Genomic DNA, 25,851 nt, shown 5'->3' with positions numbered 1-25,851 from the left:
CCTGTTTCTAATAGTGCACATGGATGCTTCTGAAGAACATGCAATAGCGTGCTTAAGGATGACTAAATCATGGGAGGTGGAAGAGAACCTCTGAAAACTGTGTAGTCCAACTCCAGCCAGAGCCTACAAGAGCAGGCTGCTCAGAACTGTATCCAGACAGATTTTTTAATCTCTGTAGATGTAGACTCCATCCCTCTTCCAACATTCAACACGGTATAAAAGTGTTTTCTTATGTTAAGAAGGAATTTCCTGCATTTCAGCTTGTGTCCATTGTCTTTTGCCCTTTCACTGCATACCACAAGCATTTGGCTTTGTCTTCTTTCCTTCTTCCTCATCAAGTATATATATTCATTCAAAAGATCCGTATGATTGCTGGCTCACATGTTTTAGCTTGGCGTTCACTGAGACCTCCAGACCCTTGTCTGCTTTCCAACCTCTTGGTCCTTGCCTATACTGGTAGCTTGGGGTTACTTATGTCCAAGGACAGAGCTTGGCATTTGCCTTTGTTGAACTTTGCAAGACTCCTGTTGGCCCATTTGTGCAGACCGTTGAGGTTCCTTTCAATGGCAGCACAACTATTTCAAATCTGTTTTCTGCAGGGAGCTCTTCCTGATACCAAAAACTTAAAGGTTGGCTTAAATCTTGATTGTACGATAGCATCATTACTTGAAAATTTCAAGTACTCCTCTTGCTCATTTGAAAGTCATAGCTACCATCAGTGTGAGATCACTATATGACTCAAGAGGAAAAAGTAGTAAATCATGAGAGTTGTTTTTTTCTCCCCCAAACAAACAAAACCTTCAAGGAACTGTTCCAGAAGACTTAAATTGACAGAGGGTTTTCAACAATCTACTAAGACTATTTTTGTAACACTCAAGCTTTAAAGCCAGAAGGATCTTGGCCTGGTAGCTGTTTGGCAAGGTGCAATAAAGAATTTTCTTGAGCAGATTGTCTCCCTCTAAATGGGGAAGGATTTTACAGCTAGAACATGGATCTTCTAGTATCTGAGTAGACTTTGCTCTTAGGAGTATCCCACAATTCCCCAGCCTTTGGATATTTTTCATAAAGACTCCAAAGCTGAAATATTTTCCTTTCTGAAAGCAAACTGTCCTTGACTAAGTCAGTAAGGGGAAAATTTCAGACCCAACGTAGCTACTGCTAGCTCTCCGTCAAGCTAGAGAGAAGTGTCGAGCTAGATTTTTGTAGAGATCACTCTCTGAACTTGTATTATTCAGTATTTCATTAAAGAAAATAATGAAGGAATAGAGGCTGAGCTTATTAAATTTTTAGATGGCACCTTGCTGGGAGGGGCAGCAAATATCCTGGAAAACAGAATTAGTATTCAAAACAGCTTTGATTATCTATGAAGGTCTAGAAAAAAAAAATGTTATTCAAAAAAGGACATGCAAAATACTACAGTTACTTATGAAAAATCAGCTATTCAAATGTAGATGGGGTAGGACTGTCTACACAGGAGCTACAGTGCCAGCACTGGAATAAAAGAATTTGAGCTTTCCATGGAAGCAAGCCCAAAAATGAGGCAGCTTCCTACTAGCCTGAGCAGCCTCTAAGAGACTCATTTACTCTTTAAGAGCAGGGCAAACGTTGGTCAAGAACAGCAAGTACCACAACTCTTGGATAGGGGGATGGACTAAAAGGCAACTTAGTGGATCCTTCAGTCCTAAGATTTCAGCAATACTGTATTGGACAAGAAGAGAAGTTTCACTGCCTGTTTTGGACCAATGGGCACCTGAGCCTCGCCTCATCATTGCTGACAAAATATTTCTGTATCCCTTTTAAGACAGATCTAACTCAGTGACGACAGGAAATAATTCAACCAATGACTATTGCTCCTGGAAGGTTCCTCTGGAATCTCTGATCAATAAAAGCCACTTTCAAGCTTTCCACCTTCTCAAGACCCATTTTTAACTTACCTGCTTTATGCCCTTTCCTTTAATTACTACTTCTACTCCCTCACTTCTAACTTCTCCAGCCCTAGTATATCAGTAACCAACAGCGTTATCAAGCTCAGGATTCATCACACAAGAGGACTGAATAAGCCAAGTGCTTCTTAGTCTTGTGGCTATTCTACACAACACAGCTGCTTGCAGCACATGGTTTTGGGGCCTGGATCCCAGACCAAGGAGATTCTGTCTAGTCCTGTTACAAGAAGTTATTCCAGGTTGCTGCAGAGGAATACAGGCCACCTGTTGAACTCTATGCCAACTGTTTCAAATCTCTTCTGGATGCACACATCTACTGTTCTTCAGATCATCAATAGCTGCTAATTATTTACCCCTTTATTAAATACAGGTTTCCTCAGACAGATCAAATCCGCCTATTATTTTTTGCAGCACAGGCAGTATAGTGGATAGTCCAAGGGCTTGTATCACCAGCTACAAATTGGTGATTAATCTACAGCAAAACAAAAACAGTGAATGTAGCTTACAGTCTGCAATGGCCTTGAAAGCTTCTGGAATCTCTGGTGCCTGATGACCTTTTAAGATTATCCTTTTCTAATCTCCTCCAGACACATCTCACCTTTTACTTTTCCATGAACAGATACAGTCTGATCAACTTTTTCTACAACTATCCCCATTCCTGCTGGCAATAGCTCATCCAAGGTGGCCAGGTCCCTGAGCTGCTCTCTAGCCATCTGTTCTATAAGAACATCAGAGTAAGATGTCATGCTCTGATTTTACAGCCTGAACACCAGCCATTTAAATAGCATAATGGGACATACAGCTGCAGTGGCAGACTTGATTTCCAGAAGTGAAGTTAGTTTCTGACCACCGTTGAACTCATTGGAACTATAGCAAGGACTGAGTTAGCCTAAAGAGCTTTCTCATGGCAAGTTTTTCTCAGAAAGCACGCTGCTCTCTCCCCTCAACTCCTGTAGACTTTTCCCTTCGACTCCTGTAACTATTGAAGAATCCAGCTGGTTCGTAGACAAAAAGGTGTGCCAGACCTCCAAAAAAACCCACCATAAGCAAGAGGCTTTAGTGAGACAACAGGGTTTTTTTTAACCCTGAAGAAATTTCAATTTCCTTCTCCTTGACTTTAATACAAGTTTTGGATGAACCAGAAAGAACATTATAGATGTTCAACTAAGAAGAGCATCAGTGAACCGGGAAGATCCTACTCCTACAAAGAAATGATCCAGTAACACTTTGGGCACCTTCCCGACCTGTTAGATACAAAATAAGAGGTTGTACATCTACTGTCATTTAAGACTTATCTCTTACAAAGTTTGAGGAAACAAAACTAACTACCGTTAAAAAAACAAGGGTCAGTTAGTGATAATTAAGTAGCACAGGGATCTATTAAAAAAAAACTTTGGAAATCAGTGTTTACACCATGTAGTTACAAATTAACTGCAATGGGCATTGTTAAGAGACCATTTTTATAAGACAAACACCAAACGCATGCACATTAGAAGAGTTCTGCCATGATTAGAAATCACAGCGCAACTCATTTTATCCCATCCCTAAATTAGAAACTTAATGCTTCAGTTTATTAACAGAAGGAAATCCTATTACACTCAATGTTAAGATACAGAAAAGCACTATTTCTATATTGCAGCTCTGCAAAAAAAAAAAAAAAAAAGTGGTTGGAACAGAGCTACTCAGTTACAGTTCAATGCTTCAACGATTTAATAACTTGAATGAATTAACACGTATGGAGTTAAACATTTAAGAATTCTCCAGTGACAGCGATTTTCGAGAAACAAAGCAGCCAAAGTAATGGTGCTGGTAGTGACAAGTGCTGAGACCTTTGGAAGAGCTAAGCCCTCTGAATGCAGCACCTCAAGCAAGAACCTGCCATTTGTTGTCCATTGAACTAGCATGCAAGAAGTTCCATATTCCATGCTGTTAAGGAGTCACTCCAAGCCAAGAACCCTAAAGAGCTTCCTATGAATTGTGATCTGATTTCTAGCTCATCAGCGCTGTTTAGCACAAACCCCTGCACCACAGTACTCCTGGGAGAACTTCAAAAGGCAAAGGTTCCCCAAGTTTCCCTGGGGAGCTGCATTCAGCCGTGCTTAGCTAATGGGCAAGGGTCAAGTACATGCAAGCAGTGTACTCCCTAATCGACAGCTTTGCCTCAGGTGTCCTGTGCTGTTGGCTGCATCCTCTGGACAACTTACAGTGTGGTTAGTTAGCAGAAAGCTTGCTTCTGGCAGCCACTCTGATACAGCTACCACCTACAACTATCACCACGTATTTGCAATTTACACCCTCCCACTGCCCTCTGAAATTTGGAAAACATGAATCTATTTTCTCTACAGCAGTGCCTGCAACAACTATCTAGAGTGATCATGAAGCCTTCCCAGTGCGTGCCTTTTCTGTTGTTTCTTGCTGTTACTATGCATATATACAATTTGTGAAACATTACCGGTCCCTGGCTGCAAAACCACATTAAGTTTTTGTTCAACCTTGTTTACTTATCTCACCAAACCCACACAGATTTTATCAGTCTCTGCTAACACAGGTGTGACAATTGACCTCAACTGAACAGTGCCAGACATGTAGTAGATGGACACTGCCCCCTTTCTGGTGTTTTTTTGATATTACTTCCCACTAGTGAGGCAGATGCAGGCACTGGGAACCAGCTGCAATAAACTTAAGCTTGTACTAAACTGTTCTTACCCACTAAACTGTTGTTCATCGAGACATACACACACATGTATATAAAACCTATAGTAAGAAGGTAATAGGGTACTGCTCCTTATAATGCTATAGTGCTTTCCAATAATGGCTGCCCAGTGATATGAAAATGGCTGCAGAGGATTCCCATATCAAGCTGATGCAAGCCAAAATTAACTTCCTTCCAGAGGGTGAGTGTTTTCCACTAGCATACATTCCTCCCTTTAACATCACCTGCATTTCTGACTGTGACAGTTTGAAATGGCTCACACCACCTTCAGGCTCTAAATAGCTTTCTGTATCTTTAAATTATTCTCCTGCATTGGGATTGGTTTTCTTCATGCCTCAAAGAAGTGGTATCTAAATCGTTTTAAACTGAAACAGAGACTGAATAGGCTGTGCAAATCATTTTCTACCAGAACCTTAATTATATCCTGCAGTGTCTCGTCTTCAGCAAACTGCTAGGGAAAAAAATAGCCTGCATTTCATTTGAAAACTAACAGGGCTGGGATTTTTTTGTTTTGTTTTGTTTTCCTCAATTGACATATACATAATCTAGCTTGGGACTTTGTTCCACAACATTTTTGTCAAAGGCTCTAGAGAGCGTGCCTGCAAATACTAAATCTCTCTGAGGTTCACATTCAATTTGCAAGTTACACAACTCCAGCTAAAGAAAGAGGCATTCTGTTTGCAGCAAGGTGTTTTCCAGATCCCCACTGGCAATGGCAAAAAGTGATTTACGATTAGCTTTAGTTAACGTGGCCTCTCAAACAGGTCTTAAAAAGCCTTTACAGCCATGGCCTAGTGCCAAAGCCTTTTCCACAGGAATACAATTTTAGTCAATTTTAGTTCATATCAGTGCCATAGGATGCAACTGCAAAGGCAAGTGGTACAATATTGAATGCATCCCCTCGATGAAGCAAGGGGCCCAGCACCTGCTGAATCTACCAGATTTACCATTACAGGTCTGTACATCTTCCTGTTGGTTGTTCACGCAGGGGTGACTTAATCCCTTGGCTAGCTGAGGGCTGAGTTAATGACTCACTTTTCTGGCAGATTCAGGATTTCATCAGGACTGAACTCCGAGTTCTCCTCCACTTGTTTTGCCCAATTCAATAGCTCCACATGCCCTGCAGAACTGCAAGAGCGTTCTTCAGTCTTAGGTTGAAATCTCCAGCCTTTACCAACTCTCATTCTGGTATGATGATGTTTCTCATGCAGTGCTCCAACTGCCGTAATTAGCATCCTTTGCATAAAGCAACAGAATATTCAATAGCAAACATCCCCAAGCCAGGTACTGAATGCAATCAGATTTCCTGATCCATACCAGTGAGAGTCCTGAACCTCCACAAGGTGCAGTGTTAGAAGAAACAGCTTAGAGCCAGAGCAGAAATAAGCTACACAAGTAGCTCCCTAAAAGCCATGTTCCTTACTAAGGGAAAGCCTGGGCCCAGACCCACAAGTCTCAGTAATACCAACCACAGGTGTTGAACCTCAGCCACCTGTAGAGCTTCCTTCCTCCCTCTGCTGAGACTAACACTCTTGTACTTGACTAGACCCACTGATGACCAGAAGTATAATCTACAGGAACAATCATATTAGCTACCTCACACTTATTGAAAACTTCATGCCTGGATATTTCTCCTTTTACTAGCACCCTTTTTTTCTTTTTTTAATCTGCATATAAATCCTCTCTAGTTCCTCTAGAGAACTTCAGTGTAGGTACGATCAGCCTTCACTCACAGTACTGTCCTAGTCTTTATTCTGCGTAGAGTTCTAGCACTAAGGAAAAAAAATCACTCTGTTCCACTGCTGCATGCTAACTGCTTGCAAGGCAGCATAAACTGGTATATAAGACAGCCAATTCCAGTCAGCTACTGAATGAATCTTGTAAAGGTACCAGGCCCAGATGCTGAGGCACAACGATCCTCTTACATCACACCATCTTAATAACATGGGAGAAGAGGAAGGTAGGGGAAAAAAAACAAAACCTCAAAGTTTTAAGGGGAGGCAGTGATGGAATTTGGCTAAACTAATGAGCTTTGGAAGGTCGTAGCACTGTGCCACCTTAAAAGCACAGAGACAGCAAGTGGAATAGGACCAATAAGAAAAATTCACCAATGTCCAAAGAATTCACAAAACCTAGTACTTTCATTTAGCATGAAAGAATGAACTAAGGGAGAAAAATCCTCCCTTACACAAGCAAACAGTAGCAAGTAGAAGAGCCAGATTATAACTTTGAGAGAAATTCAAGATCTAGAAAACATTTTCTTTAGATCAGGCTTATAACCAACTTAGAGAACTATTCCTTTCCCAAGCACCCTTCTTTTAACCTATGTTGAATATGTAAAGCAAGGACACCAGATTTACAGCCAAGTGGTTTTCAACTCCAGGCACATGGAACATGATGAAAGTAAATTTGTGGGTGTTTGCACTTGATTTGGCAGAGAAAAACTGAGGGAGGGAATGTGATTGAAGGAAGGTATCAAAGATCAGAGCCAGATGCTCTTTCACGGAGCTCTGGACTTGTAGGAAATTAAGACGGTAGAGAAGGTGAGGCAAAGGGTGTGTTTGAAGTGAGAGTCAAGGGGTTCTAAGGGCTACAACCATCCAAGGTGCTCGGGGGAAACTACAGCATATGCCAAAACCACACCACATTGGCCTGAGGTGCTTTCATTACACAAAACCTGGGAGAGCAGAGACTGTAAATGTAGCTTCAAAAGGAGCTTCATCTTGAAGTCTTAGCTCTCAGGGCCTATTAAACATTTATGTTGCCTACCACTCCTACTCTTTGCCTCAGAGAAAGCACCCAAAATAACCTTTGCTACAGAGCAAACTACAACAGTTCTACCAGCTGTGTAACAGACTAGTAGGGAGCTGTGAGAAACAGCCAGAAACAGTGTTGGAACAACAATGCTAATGACTCTATTCAGCAAGCTGGGAAAGAAGGAAGAAAATCTGATCTGGAACCTGAAAGAGATGGAAAGCAATGCTAGGAAAAAAATGGGCAAGTTAACTTTTGTAGAAAGGTCTAAAACTCAATGAAACCATTGGAAGTATATATATAATTATCAGTAGTTTTTCTTTAAGCTACCTTTTTGTTTACACTTTTTGGGGAATCTTCAAACTAGCCTCTAGCACAGATGTATGACAACCACAGCTGTGTAAGGGTGAGTGGAAGAAAATGGAAAGAGATCCTACACAAAAAGGAAGACAGAAGGTCTCTGGCAGAAGCTGGAAAGAAGTGATTAATTTCCTGATTTGCTCAAAAATTCTTTGCCTGCACAACATGAGCTTGGGATGAGGCAGAGCTACTCAGGTTTTTATCCTAGGAAGCTGTTACTACCAGTAGCAGATAATGCATCATTCACTCAATCCTTTGTAGTTCAGTTGGAGGACAACTCCAGCTGTACATTCAGAAGGTTGTGCTGACCCTAGCAGCTTCAAAGTCGGTGTTCAAAAAGCCCTTCAAAGTAATTTATTTCAAGGGTTGCACAAATAAACCTCTTGTCTTTGTACATAGAAACCCCTGCCCTCCAGTCACAAAATTCACTGCTGATATTAGCATTCACTTCTAGCCTTCCACAGATTCGATCTCCACATAGTGCCCGTTTATCAGCTCTATGACATTCAGAAGAACTACTAGTCTCCACAATTTATCAATCCTTAGGAAACCTTCACGCTCCTCCTCAGCATATGCTTTTCATCATTGGCCTGCTGTTAGGTAACTATTTCTTCAGTTTAACCTACAACCATTTCAGTCTCATGCAGGTGAGACCTTTATAAGTTTAGGTGTTGGCCCATGTGGCTAATCACTCAGCCTTTACGCTATAGATACCGGCAAATTAATCATACAATTTAACTGTATAATATTCATAATATTGAATGTATAATCATTCAATTATTGAGGCCCTGGAGCGGGTTCAAAGAAGGGTGACAAAGCTGGTGAGGGGTCTGGAGCACAGGCCTTACGAGGAGTGGCTGAAGGGGCTGGGATTTTTCAGTCTGGAGAAGAGGAGGCTCGGGGGAGACCTTATCACTCTCTATAACTACCTGAAGGGAGGTTGTAGTGAGCTGGGGGTCGGCCTTTTCTCTCATGTAAAGAGTAGAAGGTAGAACTAGAGGGAATGGCTTCAAGCTGTGCCAGGGGAGATTTAGGCTGGACGTTAGGAAATACTACATCTCTGAAAGAGTGGTCAGGCACTGGAATGGCTGCCCAGGGAGGTGGCGGAGTCACCAACCCTGGAGGTGTCAAGGAACAGTTGGATTTTGTGTTGAGGGACGCAGTTTAGTGAGTACTATTGGTGATCAGTGGATGGTTGGACTGGATGATCTTGAAGGTCTTTTCCAACCTTGGTGATTCTGTGATTCTCTAATTGAGTCAGAACAGACCTTAAAGGCCATCCAGTCCAACTCCCCTGCAATGAACAGGGACACCTACAACTCCATCAGGTGGCTCAGAGTCCTGTCCAGTCTGACCTCGGGTGTCTCCAGGGACAGGCCACCCACCACCTCTCTTGGCAACCTGTTCCAGTGCCTCACCATCACTATTGTAAAAAACTTCTTCCTTATATCCAGTCTAAATCTCTCGTTTCAGTTTGAAACCATTTCTCCTTGTCCTATCACCACAGACTCTGCTGAAGAGTTTGTCCCCTTCCTTCTTACAGTCTCCCTTTAAACACTGAAAGGCTGCTCTCAGGTCTCCCCAGAGCCTTCTCTTCTTGGGGCTGAACAGCCCCACCTCTCTCAGCCTGTCCTTGTAGGGGAAGGCTTCCATCCCCGGGATCTTTTTTGCGTCTCTCCTCTGGACGCAACCCAACATGTCCATGTCTCTAAATGTAACGGCTCCACCCAATGACCGTGAGGCCACAGCACCTCTCCCTGAGATTCAAGAGCAGCAAAAGCAGACCCGGACTGGGAAAGAAAGCTTAAAGATCACATTTTTATATACAGATCCCACGAAAAGCAGACAGGCTTTTCCATACTCTACCTTAAGAAGAAGCCGCAATCAAATGATCACGCAGGACAGCGTCTGCCTATCCAACCTTTTTAGAGGCGCGGCGGGAACTACAGCTCCCATCAAGCCGCGCCGCAGCACGCAGCCCTCGCCTCCCGCCGCCATGTTTACGGGGCCGGCGGCCGCCGCCATCTTTGCTTAGGGAGTCACCGCCCCCCGGCGGCGGGGAGCGCAGGGAGCGGCATGGGGCGGGCGGCGCTGTGGACGCTGGTGGCCGCCGCCGCTACCGTATGGCCTTCGGGAGCGGTGGCGGGCGGGCCGGCAGGTGAGCGAGGGAGGCGGGTCGTGGCCTGGCGGCCGGGCTGGAGGTAGAGCCGCCGGTGCGTACGGGCTGTAGGGAGCACCACGCGCCCTGAGGGCGGGGAAGGGGCCGGCTCTCCCCGGTTGCCTTTTATAGGGAGGGGCTGCCAAGCTCAGCGCCCCCTCAGCCCGCACCTGCGTGGCACGGCGGTGGGCACCGCTGGGTCCCTGGCCTTCCCTCCTCTCCCTTCCCCTTCCCTTCCCACTGTTTGCGGTGGGCAGGTTGTCATCTTCTGAATTGTGCTCACTGCCAGCACATCCCGTCGCAGGTACAAAGAGGTAGCGATGTGAATGGCTACCATCTGTCAGCTGCGGAAAACTGGAATTTGTTCTTTCTCTCTGCCTTCATCACTTAACTGTAGCAAGAAAGTCATTTCAGAGGTCAGGAGAAAGTCCAGCAGTTCCTTGTAGTTCCTTGTAGCGGGATGCAGCTAGCTCAAGTGCAACAGTTGTGGTTCTCCAGTGTGTGCTCAGGGAGCCCAGTTTGGTTTTGCAGCCTGCAGACAGCAAGCCTGTGCTAAAGGAACCGATGTCACTGCTCAGCAGGCAGTGTCAGTGGGCTGAAGGGTCAGGATTCCATCAGCAGGGGTACGGTCAGTGTCAGGTGGACTCTAGTTCAGCTGTGCAGGCTGAAGTGTGCCCCAGGATGGTGGTGCCTTGCTATTACCCTGCTGCCAGCTGAAGCAGAAATGCTGCTCAGCTTCTGCTGGTTGCTCTGGTTGTTTAATGAATTAACTCCTTCGCCTTTTCTGTGTATTTTAGATGCAAAATGGAAAACAATAACTGATCATATTGACAGAGCTGTACAAGTCTATAAGCCATGTATAAAGGAGAATTGTAGCTGCCACCAAAGGTAAGAGATTGGTTTCCTTTTTACTGGATAGGACTACGGCCATGATCGCAGCACTGATGGATAGGAGTTAGCTGTAGAATATTTGGGCTCTAACATAGCACATCTGCAGCCATACAAGAAGGAATTTATTAATGGCATTGTGTGAAACTTCCATAATTCCAGCACAAGTTGTGTCCACCTGCAGATTGACCACCATCCTTGTTGTCCTCTGTCACTGAACAACATAAACTGAGTCAGCATCTCATACATAATCACACAATAATTCCATACACAGCTGGTGATAATTCTGTATTAGAAATCCATTCTCTCTCTGTACAATGTTTGTTGCTAACAAGTTTTTCTGATGGACTTTTAAAATTGAGGGAAATAAGTATATGCAAAATATTTTAAAATAGTTTAAGGATCATTACAGAACATGGATTCATTTGGCATGATGCTGTGTGGTACTTGCTAGGGAACACTTGTATTCTACAGTGACAGGCATTACTAAAGAATCCAGAAAGATAATACAGTACCTACACTGTATGACACTAAGAAATTCTGTTCATCTTGATAGCTGATGTGGAGATATGCAAATGTGCAGCAGAACAGTGAAAGTCAATCCTTTTCCTTAGATAACAGAATTCTACTTGTGTCAGATTTACTCTGTCTGGTTGGCCAAGGACTGAAAGTCTAGCTTGTTAGTGATAATAGGAAGGCAGCAAACAGCAATGTGGATGTGCTATAAAACTCTTTCTTCCTGTTCTCCAGCTTGTTACATTTGCATCCCTGCTTATATACTTTGTTGTCCTGTAACAGTTCTTTATGTAGTTTACATTTTTCTGTCTGATACAGAATAACAGAATCATTGACATAGGAGGGGACCTTTTGAGATCAGGAAGTCCAACCTCCCTGTTCAAGCAGGGCCGCCTAGAGCAAACAGACAGAACAGGTCTGATCAGACCAGAGACCCCACAACCTCTCTGGGCGGTCTTTGCCAGTGTTTGATCACCCTCATGTTTGGTTCAACCCCTTCAGATGGGTCTGTGCAGTGTTGCATTAAACCAAACCATTGATGCAGTGTCTTACTAAAAAGTAGAGGGGAACTCTCCATGACTGTTACAGACTGAGAGCAATTGTTAACTGCTCCAAGCAGTTGGATGTGGGGGCCTTTAGACTATATATAAACTGCATTCTGTGTCTGTATTTTGACATATTGGTTAAGTTTATGTTTTCATAGTACATTCTAGGAGCTCACCAATGACGTGCACGTATCACAGAATACACTCTACATAGGCTTGTTCTGCTGGACTAGCTTTCACTGTATGCAGCATTACCCAGTAATCATTGTGACTAGACTATTACTTTCTCTTTTTTTATTAATGTTAAAATAGCATAACATTTAGTGAGGAATTTGGCCCTGGTGTAGCCTATCATTGTTGGAAATCCAGAACACAAGCTTCAGAACTCTAAAGTTTAAGTGAACTGAAAGCCTTTATCCGTAACCTGTCAGGGTGTTTAAGGCCTGTTTGGTTTTTGGAAGAATGACTACAGTGAAATACACTGATTTAGTTTGAGAGTCTGGTGCTGGGTTTTCTATTCAGGCAAACAGCCAATAGATCATCATAGAGCAAAGCTGGGACTTTGGAATCTCAGGGTAGTGGCTGTTTCATGCGACTTAAGTCAAATCCTGTTATGCCACGTGTAGCAGAGCTGGAAGCCACATAGAGCTTGTTTTAACTAGAAACCTTTCGCGTATGCTGCAGTAATTTAATGTGCAGCATCTCCCTGATGTACCTAATGATGCCTAATCGTTTTGTTTCAGTGTCTGGAAACAGGACCTGGCTCCTTTTCGAAGTGGCATTTCCAAAGAGACAATATCAGATGTGGTGAGCCGGAAGCTCGGGACTCACTACCAAATCATTAAGAACAAGTTGTACCGTGAACATGACTGTATGTTCCCTGCAAGGTAAGAGCCACGCAGAAGATCCTGTCTCCCTACCTGGGACGTGAGAATACTTTCAGCACTTCCAACCCTGCCAAGTTGGAAGTCACTGAACATAATGGTATGTCATTTCAAGGTCTGGATTCCTTATCAGGACAGGAGCCTAGGAAATTATATATGAGGATTGAATGTAGGCAAGAAGTAAGTATCATTGTTCTGTATAAGAGCGCTAGTTGATTGTGGGATCCCAGAGAAAGATGCAGATCAAGTCAGGTTTAACAGGATGTATTGCTGCACAGGTGTCTGTACTGTACTGGGGCTTAAAAGCTGCTATGGGCAGTTCCAGCCTGCACTGTGGTATGGCTCATGCTTTCTGTTTCTTCTGCTCCTGTGCATAGAGATACCTGCAAGACACTCAAGCTTCTTCCTTTTCCTTATGGCTCTTTGTGAGATGTGTCATTTCTCCACAGATGCAGTGGAGTTGAGCATTTCATTCATGAGATCATCAACCGCCTCCCTGACATGGAAATGGTGATTAATGTGAGAGACTACCCCCAGGTCCCCAAGTGGATGAAACCCATTATCCCAGTCTTCTCCTTCAGTAAGGTATGCACACCTTTAAAAGCTGAGCATTTCTGAAGCATGCATGTCCTCTTTTCTCTTGCTAACATATTTTTGAGGATGGTTCCCACAGATTTCCTGTGTATCAAAATTCTTTTTTGTTCTTTATGCTTCTTTCTGCTTTCAGTTTTCTAGTAGATAGACTTGCAGATTTATTTAATAGAACAGCTTTTCCCCTCATTAGCTCCTCTTTCAGGTCAAAAAAGTACATCTACCACAGTGGAATGATGCACAGCTGGACGGGATATGTGCCAAAATCACTGTGATTTACTACAATGCCTCTGTTAAAATTGTAGCCATAGCTTGTCAGCACTGTTAAGGATTTTTCATTATCAGCCAGCTAAGTCAATATGAATATTTCAGTTCTCTTTTTGGACCACAGATAAGTGTTTCTTATCTTTTCTTTCTGTATTAATGCTGTCACTTGTGAACCCCTTTCCTGTGGATTCTTCTTTCCATTTCCAAACATGCACACACACGGAGCCAGACAGACACACAGACATTTGCTTTCTGGTTTCCTCTTCCCACACTGGAAAGCCCTCCTGTATGTTTTCTTGCTTCTCCATTGTTAAATCTGATTGTAGGATAATGTCTCATCATTGCCAACAAAATATCCTTACAACTTTAACTTCAGGAAATCTTGCTGTGTTTTAGAGTATGCCCAAATTCTGCAGTCTGATCATGACCCCATACTTGGCTGAAGCCCAGCAGACCATAAGATGCAAAAAGAAGCAATAAATCATTTGCTCTTGCTTGGTCAGACCCTGTTCTGTTTCTGCTAAATTACCTTAAACCCAGGTCTTCAACTTACACAGTCTGAACTCTGATATGATCCATAACCTTTGCCTAGTCCCCAGGCATCCTAAAACTATCTCTAGAATTTCAGTGCAGCATTGCAAGCACTAACATTCAAGCACTTGGTTTGTTGTTGTGTCCTGTCCAGTTCCAAGCATTTTCAAGAACAGGATGTCAGCGGTCCCTCTGGGCACGTGCTCTGTATCAGAATGAAGAAATATTTCCCAGTATTAAATTGGAATGTCTTTATTTGTAATAGTAATCTGTTTCCAGTTAGTCTATCTAAGTGCACTTCTGAAGAGTCTGCCTCTGTCTTCTCTGGGTGCTGCTATTATGTCATAAAAGACAGCATTTAGATTCCCCCAAGCCTCCTTTTCCTGTGCATGAACAAACCTAGTCCTCAGTTTCTTTTCATATGTCATGTATGCCAGATTCCTAACTACCTTCGTGGACTTGAAGGCTCTCTAGAACCTCCAGGTGACAGGTGGAAAATTTGGATAGAAAGTTTATTATTAGTGCAAAGAAGCAGCCTGTGGTCTGGGTTCATGGAAGCATTTAGTCTTACTGAAGTGCTGGTTTTCCTTCTGATTGAATGAGGATTTAAGCCTTAAGATAGGAATGAAGAACTGGAATTCGTACATGACCTGGATGTTTGTTGTGGTGAATTGTCAAGTGGTCGGTGAGAAGGCTGGAATAAATTGAATTGCTGGAAACTTAAATGTCAAATAGTTTACAAGTGCTTATATCACAGGGGAGATAATACCTCTTAGCTTATGATCAGTAGAACTTATTTGTAGCTACGCATAGACAGAAGACTTTAGAAAGTTGAATAGAACTGTTATGTTATTTACTAATCATCTATATCATAGCTCTTTGTTGTTTTCTAACATGAAAGTTCTATGTTAGCATGCAGCAAGACATAGCCTTTTCAAAATCTTTTTGTGGAGAGGGTCTTCAGCTTGTCCAGAGCAAGCATGCATGTTGAAACACACTGGCTTTTCTCTGTTGAGTTGTATTCATATGACCCCAGCTATGCCATGGTGACCATGAAGTTCTCACAGGTGCTTATAGAATGAGGAAAGCATTGAGAATTCCCCAAAGGACCATTATTGCTGATGAGCTCAGTCAATAAATTGAAGTAAATATTATTCTTATAATACTCTCCTTTTTCTTCAGACAGCTGAATACAGTGATATAATGTATCCTGCCTGGACATTTTGGGAAGGAGGACCGGCTGTTTGGCCAATTTACCCAACAGGTTTAGGGCGCTGGGACCTTATGAGAGAAGACCTCAGAAGGTACGTTTTGGAAATGAAGCGGGGAAGGCTTAATGGAAAACAAAAACCACAGTAAAAGCCACGTAGCTCTGAGCAGTATTAGGGCAACAGTGAAGTCCAAAGCAATAGGTGTGTTGGCTGGTGATCTGTCCTGCTGTTTGTCGTTAGCTGGATGCATCCAGCCTAACTGCTGTATAAGAATTCTCCATGGAAACCTTGGATGATGTAAATAGAAGTTATAATTAACTGCTCTCTTTCCAGCACTTTTGTAAGAAATACAGAGGACAAAGTATTCACATTCTTTGTGCTATCAGGACCTGATTGCTATCATTTTTGGTGGGACAAGGTTTGTCAATAAAGCAGGAGTTATCTCTTGCCTGCAGAAATTTTCCTTGACACACGGAAATAATTTTGGTTTTTTTTCAGCTACTGTTATTTTGGGTTTTTGTTTTTGTATTTACTGCAAGGATGATCTAGAAGGTTTGTATAAACTCCTGGAAGAGTACAGGAAAGCCTTCTTTAGGTCTGCTTTCACACGAGTATTATGCAGTAGAGAAACGTGGAATCATTCCCAAAAAGCAAGAGTAATTACTTGGATGAGAGTAAGACAGCAAGACAGAAGATATTTCTGACTAGAAGTCTTTCTTCTGGCAAGATCTTTGACTGTTAGCAGAATAAGGGGCTGTTTCCTCTGGAGAGTGACAAACAAAGTATGTAACAGCAAATGAGCATGGAAACATACCTAGAAAAAAAAAACATGCTTGATGCCAATCAGTTAGCATGAGAATGTGAGGTTGAATGTTTCCTTCCTCAAAATCTGAAGATTTTGAGAGGAAGGGACTAGTCCATAGCTGATGCCTAATATAATGTAATACAACGCAATGAAGTATTATTCTTGCTTTCTGAGTGAACCCCACTTATGTCACTGGATTACAAGCAGATATAAAGCTTGACCTGTACAGGTCATGTCAGGGATCAGGATGCCCACGTATTGACTGAGGTGCAACAAAAATGTTCAACAAAGGGTTCTCTTGGGAGAGGCAGGCTATTGCTTTGGCAAAAATAAAGCATGTGAATAGTTATTTTGAAGAACAGAGTTTGTTTCCCTGAGTGAGTTTCATTTTAAATGTATAAGCCCCTGTGTTTTAAATCCAATATATTAGGCTTTTTTTTTTTAATGGGAAATGACAATGGCCAGAAATTATTCATTTTGCACTATCTTTAGTTGATAAAGGATAGAAAAATAAAGCAAGAATGTAAAAAGTGGATTAAAATTTTAGGCATAGGTTTGATAAGGGTGTTTATGTGTAATTTATTCTTTTCACTGGAAGGTTCTCTGAAAAGTAGCCTACATTCATGTGTCTTGACCACTGTATTCACTGGAAAACTTTTCATTGGACCTAGCAGAGAGGTTTTTCTGCTGTTATGAAGAAAGTTATTTCCATCAAAAATGAAGAATAATAAAATGAGATCATGCTGTGAAAATGATGAGAGCACTGTTTCATTGATTGATCAAATCATTTATTGCCATGTACAAATAATATTTCAGATCTGCAGAAAAATGGCCATGGAAGAAAAAAATCTCTAAAGGATATTTCCGAGGGTCCAGGTGAGTTTATCATGCCTCCAGTGTGTGGGCATCCACAGCCTTACTGGGCAACCTGTTCCAGTATCTCACCACCCTCACAGTAAGGAATTTCTTTCTAATACCTAGTCTAAATCTACCCTCTTCCAGTTTAAAACCATTTCCCCTTGTCCTGTCGCTATATATCCTTATAAAAAGTCCCTCCTCAGCTCTCAAGTTGTCATGGATTTGCTGCTTTCTTTCTTAATGAGCAAAAAGAAGAAAAGGATAATAGCTACAACTATTTATATGTGTATAAATGTATATAACAAGTGATGCACAAGCAGTTGCTCACCACCCACTGACAAATGCCCAGCTAGACCCCCAGTGAGTGGAAGAGAGCGAGATAAACTCCCACCCCCTTCAAAACTCTCCTTCTGCATGATGTCATATGGTATGGAATATTCCTTTGGCCAGTTTAGGTCAGCTGTCCTTGTTCTATCCTCTCCCAGCTCTTTGCTAAGAAACCAGAATGGCCATAGCTCTGTATAACAATGCTTAGCAACAACTATAAACATTAGTGTGTTATCAGCATCGTTTTTCTCCTTGAACTAAAGCACAGCATCATACCAGACACTCCGAACAATTCCGTCCCAACTGAAACTAAGACAGATGTCTTGACCTTGTTTATCAGCAAGGGTTTAAACTGGTGTGAGAGAGAGCAGGGCTGAGCATGTTCAGTGTCTCCTAGCTCTCCGACTTAGAAAGTAGTTAAAGTATTTGGCACTCATCAGTATAAAGTGCAAAGGAAACAACATCTCTACCAATTTGTCCTGGGAACTGCTTAAATAATACTATTTAATATTAACTATTTACTATAAATGAAAGAAAGAAATTAGGTCTCAGATCATCTTTTCTCCTAGTAGTATACACTTGGATAAATGTATACTAGATGGTTGGCACTTAATGATGCTTTCTGGGGACATACCGAGATCAATCTGAAAAAAAGGCTGTGTCTTGAGTCCTGTATTTGGGTAGCTGTGTTGGGTGAGCTGTTCTGGCAATAACTGGTGGCATTTCGTGTACAGGACGAGCTCCGAAAGAGATCCCCTCATTCTGCTGTCCCGAGAAAACCCAGAACTCGTTGATGCGGAGTACACCAAAAACCAGGCTTGGAAATCTGAGAAGGTGTGTGGGTGTTGTCTGTCTTCTGAGTGTGAGGACCAGAAAGGGTAGCCAAAGGTGGCTTTGAATGATTGAGATGCATTTTGTTGGGGAGTTACGAGTGATCCTGTAGCAGGAGGGAGGCTTGTAAATCTGCTGATAGCCACAGTGCTCTGATGGATGAAAAGCAGCAGTCTCTAGAGCCCACCAGGCCAACCTTTTTTTTTTTTATCCCCCATCTGTGCTTTCTGTTCAAGAAAGCCAGCAGAGATAAGAAAATGAATCAATGCCAGTTCTCTCCTCTTCCATTCCTGAAAAATTAGCCAACTTCTTCCCCTCTTAACCCCAAGCTGCCTGCATATTGCTGTCAGTCTTTCTAAACCTTTTTCTGTCATCTCCATCTCTTTGTCTTGCTGCTGATAACATTCTGATAACTGTTGCTGGTAACTTTTTAGTTCCATACTTTGTGTACAGTCCAGCTCTCTCCAGACTGTCTTGGCTAATCCAGTTACACTTGGCTTCACATAGTCCATTGTCCCAAGCTGTTTTCAGTTCTGTAGCTGCCAACTAAAAATTTATCATTTAATATGTTTGCTTTGGCATTTGTTTACAGGCAATGTGTAATTTACTGTAACTTTTTTCTTGTTTGAAAGGGGCTTGGTTCTTCATAATGCTTCTAAAAGCCCACTGGGGAAAGTTTCCTCAGCAGCACGGATGGGGGATTTTGTGACTTCAGCTTTATCTGTAACTGAGAAGGAAAATGAACTTGAAATCAATGTAAAAAAAACATACAGATTTCTTTATGTTCTCTTTAAGGATACCTTGGGGAAGCCTCCTGCAAAGGAAATTCCACTGGTTGATCACTGCAAATACAAGTAAGAGTTCTGAAGAGTAAAGTTGTTCAATGGCTGTGGGTTATTTCTTTCCTTGTTTGCACGGTGTATTATCTCTTTTTATTTTAAGATCTAATTCCAGCAACCAGCTCCACGCAGACAAGGAAGCTTGTGAACAGGCATATAGCAGCTGAAAATTAGGGAACGTAGCATGGCCTTTGTCAGTGCCAGCTTTCCTCTGTCACATCAGGAGAAATAAAGTGCTTTTAGGAAAGATCTTAAACTGCTAATAAGCACATGGTTAGAAAATACACTTATGTTTTTTGGTTATTTTTTGAGGGGAGAGGAGCATTTTTTCTTTTTTTTTTTTCAAGTCAATAGGGCTTACTAGATGCTTTTCCTTCTATTTCTGTTCCAATCTGTATATTCCATTGTTGTGTGCATGCATGTATGTGTGTGTACTACAGTATTAGCTTTACTATCTTTACTGATTCATACTTTCTATGTTGTCTTGGAGAACGTGGTTTTAATTTACAGAGGATTTTATGCTTTAACTACTTTAGGGAGGGTTTTTTGGTGTAATACTTATGTGGCTTTTTATGCAAAAATACAGACTTAGTTTGTGTTTACTTTTAGGTCTGATGTTTTGATTTTTCTTTTGGTTTAAAATCCTTTAGTTGCAACTCTACCAGCTGAAGTCTGCTCTTTTAAGAACTCGGTCATTTGGCTGAATGTGTGTTTTTGTGCAAACGTGACTGACTTGTCTCATTTGATTTTTCACTAAACTGTTGCCCAGATTTCTCCCTTCTGTTACACATGGACTTCCCCAAACTCCTGATGGCTTGTAAGCCCTTCATACAGTATGGGCTAAGACACTCTCTCACTGTTTTGTTTTAGCCCCATGTAGAAATAATTATCAATAGTCATCGTCAGCAGCAGCACATGGTCTCCATGGAGTCTGTTCTGGATGACTAGCCCCTACAGCAGTCCTATAATGCGTTACTGACTTCAGTTTGTCAGTGGAAAAACACAGCTACAGAAAGAGAGATTGTAGTCAGACTGCCTGACTCAGAAGCCACACTTCTAGCTGTAGGCTGTGAGAGGCAGGGACTAGTAGGGTCAACAGGAATGTCTCATCTGCTTCCTTCCATCTAGGTGCTATATACGTCTGCCTGAGGGCAGCCCTCAGTGAATTAGCTGATGTCACTGTAACGTGATGGAAAGTACAGAGTTGCACAGATTAATAATTGCAGAGTTGCATAGTTCTAGGCTGCAGCAAATGAGAACAAGTCCAAATGCAGCAACTATAGACACAGAAATAAAGAAACAAAAACTGCTTACCTTTAGAAGACCTCTAGTAGGGAGGGATCTCCACTGCCAGCCCTTAAATGAGGTCTGGAAAGAGCTGGATCCTGACTCCACCCCTTCCAGTCACTTTGCTTGCACCTGAGCTCCCCTGGGTTGGCCCTGCCTTCCCACCAGGTGCTCAGTCACTGTTTCAAGACATGATTTAGCATTTCTGCTACAGTCACAGATGGTGGAAGCTGTGGCTAAAGCTGGACAGTTATTTCCTTACTTCTAACCACTATTCTTGTTCTGTCTCTAACGTCATTGTTCAGTTCCTAGTACGGTATGCTCATTATCCCTGCCTTGAGCTCATAGATAATACAAATGAATTTCAGATTTAATTCCTTTAACTTACTGCTGAACCAAGTTTAATTATATCCCCATCTCACCCAAAACAGCTATGTTAAAGGAAGAATTCCCTTCCCCCAGCCCAAAATGTTTGACTTCAAAGATTAGTTCCATGTACTGAGGGGTTTTACCCACAGGAAAAACAGCTTTCCATATAATTGGAGAAATGTGGGTTTGCAAAAGCAAGGAAGCAAACAAACAAACATGTCTCTGAGATGCATTTTGCTAAGAGAAATCACCCCAGTCAGGCCCGTTTTACTAACTTGGCAGAAAATACTGAAAACAAGATTGTTGATTCTTTGTTATCTGCAAAGTCCATCTGTTTTGTGCTAGTCTGTTTAACCTCCTAGGGTTGCATTCCCAAGTTAATGCAAAACAATTAGCTTCAGATTAAAGCAGGATCTCAGAAGATAAAAAAAGGAAAAAAAAAAAAAAAGGCTGAATAGATATGGAAAAGCAGAACAATAGACAAAAAAGCTTATTTCAAGACAATAAAATTGGGGAAAAGCTCCTCATGGGAACAGAGTCTTTTTTCAGTAGTGTAGAGCCACAGAAATAGCTTCCAAGGTGTGACATTCCATGCCTTTTAGGCAGTGGTTGGTGAAGCCTCCTTTGGTTTGCCATAGGCAGGTCTTTCTCCTAGATTTCCCCCCTACATTTTGTTCGGCACCAGAAACTCACCTAGAGCATCTTTAACTTCAGTTTGCTTATGTTATGACCAGTGAGAAAACATTATCAGTACTCAGAGTCCAGTTTCTTTGAATATTTCCTCACAAAATGCCAGATGCAACCTCTTTCCTTCTCCCTTTAAAGGTATCTGTTTAATTTCCGGGGAGTGGCTGCCAGTTTCCGTTTGAAACACCTCTTCCTGTGTGGTTCACTCGTCTTTCACGTTGGAGAAGAGTGGTTGGAGTTCTTCTATCAGCAGCTGAAGCCCTGGGTCCACTACATCCCAGTCAAATCAGACCTCTCTGATGTCAGGTGTGTGACCCTAGATATGCTCAGTGGGACAACGCAACACTGCTCTGTTTGGGAAGGTGGCTTACACTAAGAGCCTCTGCTCATATGCATCAGACAAAGGCTCTTGGAGGTCATGTTCTTTTTGCTTTATTATCGTACCCAGAGAACCATTTGCTTGTATTTCTTACAGAATGTGGTTTCACTGGGGTACATAGGTCTCTCACCCTCACTGAAATCAGCAGGCATTAGGTACTTAAATATCTCTGCAGGTGAGCACAGAAACACAGATAAGAGAAAGAAGAACATATTACTGGGCTGCAAATGTGTTAGCTCCTGGATTTCAGCATGCTGTCCAGGACTGATACAGAACAAATATGAATGACAAGATTCTTCTGTGCTCTGAAATCCTTGCTCAGCTCTAAATCCTTAATCTCATCCTCTGCAATAGTTTAGCTAAGTTGAGTTGTAGTTCCCCACTAAGCTAGTTGTTTCATGGCATTTTTTGTCTGCATTTTAGGGAGCTGTTGCAGTTTGCAAAGGAAAATGACAACATAGCACAAGAAATTGCAGAGAGGTAAGTTGTGTGTCCTTCCTGTTTGTCAGGCACTCTTCTTCCAAAACATTTTCTTACACAGCTTTTGAAGAGGTTACCTATCAAAGCCAGCCTAGTATCAATAGGGTAAAGTATATTTTCCTTCCACAGTAACAGCGGGAGTTTTAGAGACCTTATAGCAAGCGGGGGAACCTGGAGATTATGTGTTTAGGTCTTCGGTTCAGATGTGACCTGTGGCAGGAACCCCACTGAAAGCTATCAGATGTTAGGAGCTTTTGTCTCAGTATGAAGTGAGTTGGCCCCTGGGAGCTGCGTCTGCATTAAAACCATTATATACCCAGGATAGCACAGGCTGCCTTCTGAAGCAGCATGTAGCATTGCTGCTTAAGCTGCATCTGATATGTAAAAGTTGATATTTATTATCCCTGATAACAAATACCATCTTGAGGATAACAAAAGCAGTGCAAGTGTCAGGGCCGTAAGAGTGAATGAAGATTTTGAAATCAAAATAGATGGTACGGAGCAACGCATGTTGTTTCTCATTTGGAAAAAAAAAACAAACAACAGAAGAGTGAAAGTTGATATGCATATGAAACAAAACCAAAGACTCTTGTAGGAACTGGAAATTGGTTCTGACTGTGCCTTGTGTGTCTCTAGGGGACGCCAATTCATCACTGAACACTTGCAGATGGAGGATGTCTCTTGCTACTGGGAGCATCTGTTGTCAGAATATTCCCAAACCTTGACTTACAAAGTGAAAAGGAGGAAGAACTACAGTGAGATCACTTCTGAATGGTTGAAAACGGAACTGTAGAGACTTTTCTGCTTTTCTCTTCAGCTCAAACTGATCTCTCTGGAAATCTGAAGATGGGTGTATCTTCTTTCTTGTTTTCTCAGATTTATTATTCTTTACACTAAAACTGCAGGGACCACCAATAGGCTAACTTTAAAATTATTCCCATGCACTGGGACCCAGTCTACTGTTGCCATAAGAACAGTAAGTTGAAGGTTGGAGTATGGCTGTTTGCTGGGCTGGTTATGCTCATGCCTGGAAGAGTGTTGTTGCAGAATTGCAGAATCACAGAATCACAGAATCATAGAATGGCCTGGGTTGAAACGGACCACAATGATCATCTAGTTTCAACCCTCCTGCTGTGTGCAAGGTCACCAACCACTAGACCAGGCTGCCCAGAGCCACAGTCATTTGGGATTTTGTTACTGCCTGTCTCAGAATGACCCTAAATCCCATTCAGTCAATGAGATGCCTTGCTGTTCATTTTACTGGACTTGTTGCCAAGTCCTCTGTACTCATGGCAAAGTAGTGTTTGCTATGCTCAGCTGGGAGATACATGTCCATTTTTGGCAGTGGTCAGTGTTTTCTCATCTGTGTGATAGCACTTGGGATATTAGGTATTCCCTGACAGGAGCAGGTACTGGGATTTGAGGTAACCTTTTTAGATAGCTTAGAGCTTAGGTTTGTGATGTTTAGGTCAAGTTTTTAAGGTTGATGGCCAGATTTTGATGGGCCATTGAAAGGACAGATTATCCTTGCACAGGTAAATTACCTACCTCACAAGAGAATGGCTGGTGATGATAGCACTGCCATAATGCTTGGCCTGAGTAGCGGACAGTCAAGCAGCTGAGATAAAGGCTGCCTCCACTGTGGGGCAATGAGCTGGGTCCATGCACAGCCATGCAAAACTGAGGCTGTGTTGTCAAGGTCTCAGCAGTCTGCTGGCCAGACATCCTGGGACCCTTAAGAACCCGGAGAAAATATACACAGAGGTAGATCAAGCTGTTCTTTTTTTTTTTTCTACACATTCATAGATTCTCTGCTCTGATCCTCTTCTGTAATCTTTCTAAGGCTTTTCATTTTAAGTCTGGTGACACCTCTGCTCAGTTCAGCATTCCCTTTTCTTACATGCAGCTGTTAGGCTCCTATTCTCTGTTTGGTTGAGGGAATGCCTTCAAGTCTCACAGAAACAGCTACTCCTCGCATTGTTCATCTTAAGTTCGGTCATAGGTTGCTTGTGCTAAGTGTATTTATGCCAACTGCAGGCTGCTCAGCTCATAAGGAATGCAGTTTCCAAAATGCTCTATCTTTTCTGAGCTGAGAGAGACCTGGGAGGAAGCAGCGTGTTCTCTGGCATCCAGACAGGCTTTGTTTCTCTTGCTTACTGTAATGTAAAGCCTTGCATGAAAACAAGGTTTTGAGAGGCTCAGAGCTACTCTGTGCTGCTTCCTAACCTGTCTGGTCCCCTGCAGTTGTGAGCCACTTGCTTTAGGATCAGTGTTCCTTCTGTGCTGCAGAATGTCTGCCTGAGCAGGGCGAGAGCAGCCGCTGTTCCAGACATATCCTTTGGGTGTGAGTGGCTGTCTGTCAGCAGAACACAGGTCTTGGCCTTCCTGGCATCTGGTTGCCCAAGCCTGCTGGAGTGCAGAGAAGCAGACTGCTCCCTCTGGCTGAAACAGCAGTGGTGGTAGCAGCATGGGATTCAGGGGTGGCCTCTGCATCTCTGGTGAGCTCCCTCGCTTACAGAGTGGCCTCAGTCATGTCTTAGGAAATAGCACATCAATGGAAGGGAACAATAACAATGGCTCATAGTTTTTTCTGTAGTCATTTTGGATCAGAGAAGAAAACACTGTCAAGAAGCTCCAAGTACACTCACAACACATACAGACTCAGAGATCTCAGCAGCACTGCCCAATCCAGGAGCAGGGATGTAACTGTCAGTGGTACCGGTGAAGCTGCTAGAGCAGTATGCAGCTATATGCCACTGTGGGCACAGAAAACAAATTAAGATGTTAAAATAGTTTGGTTTCAGAGGAAAAGGGTTGAGTACAAGTGGAAAGGGTTTTCTGGTTTTGTATTTTTAGCCAAGCTCAGCAACCTGAGAAATGGAAACAACTCTGTATAGTATTTTTAAACCATTTTTAGTGATATGCTTTTGGATTAAAACAAACAAAAAAATGAACTGTTGCTGGGTGCATTATTTCTCAGAATTGCAAGAAAAGATCTGGATAGTCCCCAGCTGTCTCAATGAGAAGGGGAAGTTTGTCTTTCTGTGTTGTTTTTTTTTTCTTCTTCTTTGACAGTGTCTTTAGGGCGTGTCAGTGGAATCTGAGAAATATACCCATCCAAGTTGCCAAGTGATGCGTGACAGTGACTGAAAACTTTTCCTGAATGATAGCTTGCGTTAACTGGTGACTCCTCTGCTTCCTTTGTCACTTTCCTAGAACAGCCACTTTCCTAGAACCTGCCCCCACTCCTCCCCAACAGGATGGAGCCCGAAGTGGCGGGGAGGTTGTTCCTAAAGGTGATGGGACCTCCCTCAGGACTGCAGCTCAGATAAAGGTTGGGATGTGAAGGATGTTCTGCACAGTGCTTGTAAGCACATGTAAGATGTACTGCCACAGTGCTGGAGGCCCACACAAAAACAGGAATCTGTAACCTCCCAACCAGATACAACCAGAAGGGTAAAACCAAAAGCTGGCAGAGGTCTCGGTGGCCTGTGATAGTGGCACTGCTGCTGGGCCACGTCTGCTCCTGGAAAGTACAAGTGAAGGCCCGGGTGGTGGGTCGTGTTCATGGCATTACTGGACAGTCTGGGTTGGAAGGGACCTGGCAGCCCACCCAGCCCCAACCCCC

At 42.6% G+C, this 25,851-nt stretch overlaps 2 protein-coding genes across 2 annotated transcripts in view; one reads left to right on the top strand and one right to left on the bottom strand.

The window, feature by feature from the left end:
- Positions 1-9,752, bottom strand: part of LOC149919873 (uncharacterized) — a 72,045-nt gene extending 62,293 nt beyond the window's left edge. Inside the window, exon 1 of the mRNA XM_090120840.1 lies at positions 9,637-9,752. The gene's annotated coding sequence lies outside the window, so the exon portion shown is untranslated. The remainder of the gene's footprint in view (positions 1-9,636) is intronic.
- A 22-nt stretch (positions 9,753-9,774) lies between these two features.
- On the top strand, positions 9,775-25,200 carry POGLUT1 (protein O-glucosyltransferase 1). The gene is made up of 11 exons (XM_031612582.2): positions 9,775-9,928; positions 10,726-10,816; positions 12,621-12,764; positions 13,211-13,346; positions 15,333-15,454; positions 16,983-17,042; positions 18,086-18,185; positions 18,978-19,036; positions 21,503-21,670; positions 22,167-22,223; positions 22,860-25,200. The coding sequence occupies exons 1-11, from the start codon at positions 9,847-9,849 to the stop codon at positions 23,014-23,016; spliced, it is 1,176 nt and encodes a 391-aa protein (XP_031468442.1). The 5' UTR covers positions 9,775-9,846; the 3' UTR covers positions 23,017-25,200.
- The last annotated feature ends 651 nt before the right edge of the window (positions 25,201-25,851 follow it).

The sequence above is a fragment of the Phasianus colchicus genome, chromosome 1, assembly GCF_987193195.1.
Source record: "Phasianus colchicus chromosome 1, bPhaCol1.hap1.1, whole genome shotgun sequence".
In the NCBI taxonomy this organism is placed as follows: Eukaryota; Metazoa; Chordata; class Aves; order Galliformes; family Phasianidae; genus Phasianus; species Phasianus colchicus.
Note: the sequence above shows the minus strand (reverse complement) of the source record. Positions and strands in the feature narration are given on the sequence as shown.

Coding starts and splice junctions, on each gene's coding strand:
- POGLUT1 (XM_031612582.2), top strand. CDS start 9,847: ATGGGGCGGGCGGCGCTGTGGACGCTGGTGGCCGCCGCCGCTACCGTA. Junction 9,929..10,725: donor GGTGGCGGGCGGGCCGGCAG/GTGAGCGAGGGA, acceptor TGTGTATTTTAG/ATGCAAAATGGAAAACAATA. Junction 21,671..22,166: donor TCAGACCTCTCTGATGTCAG/GTGTGTGACCCT, acceptor TCTGCATTTTAG/GGAGCTGTTGCAGTTTGCAA.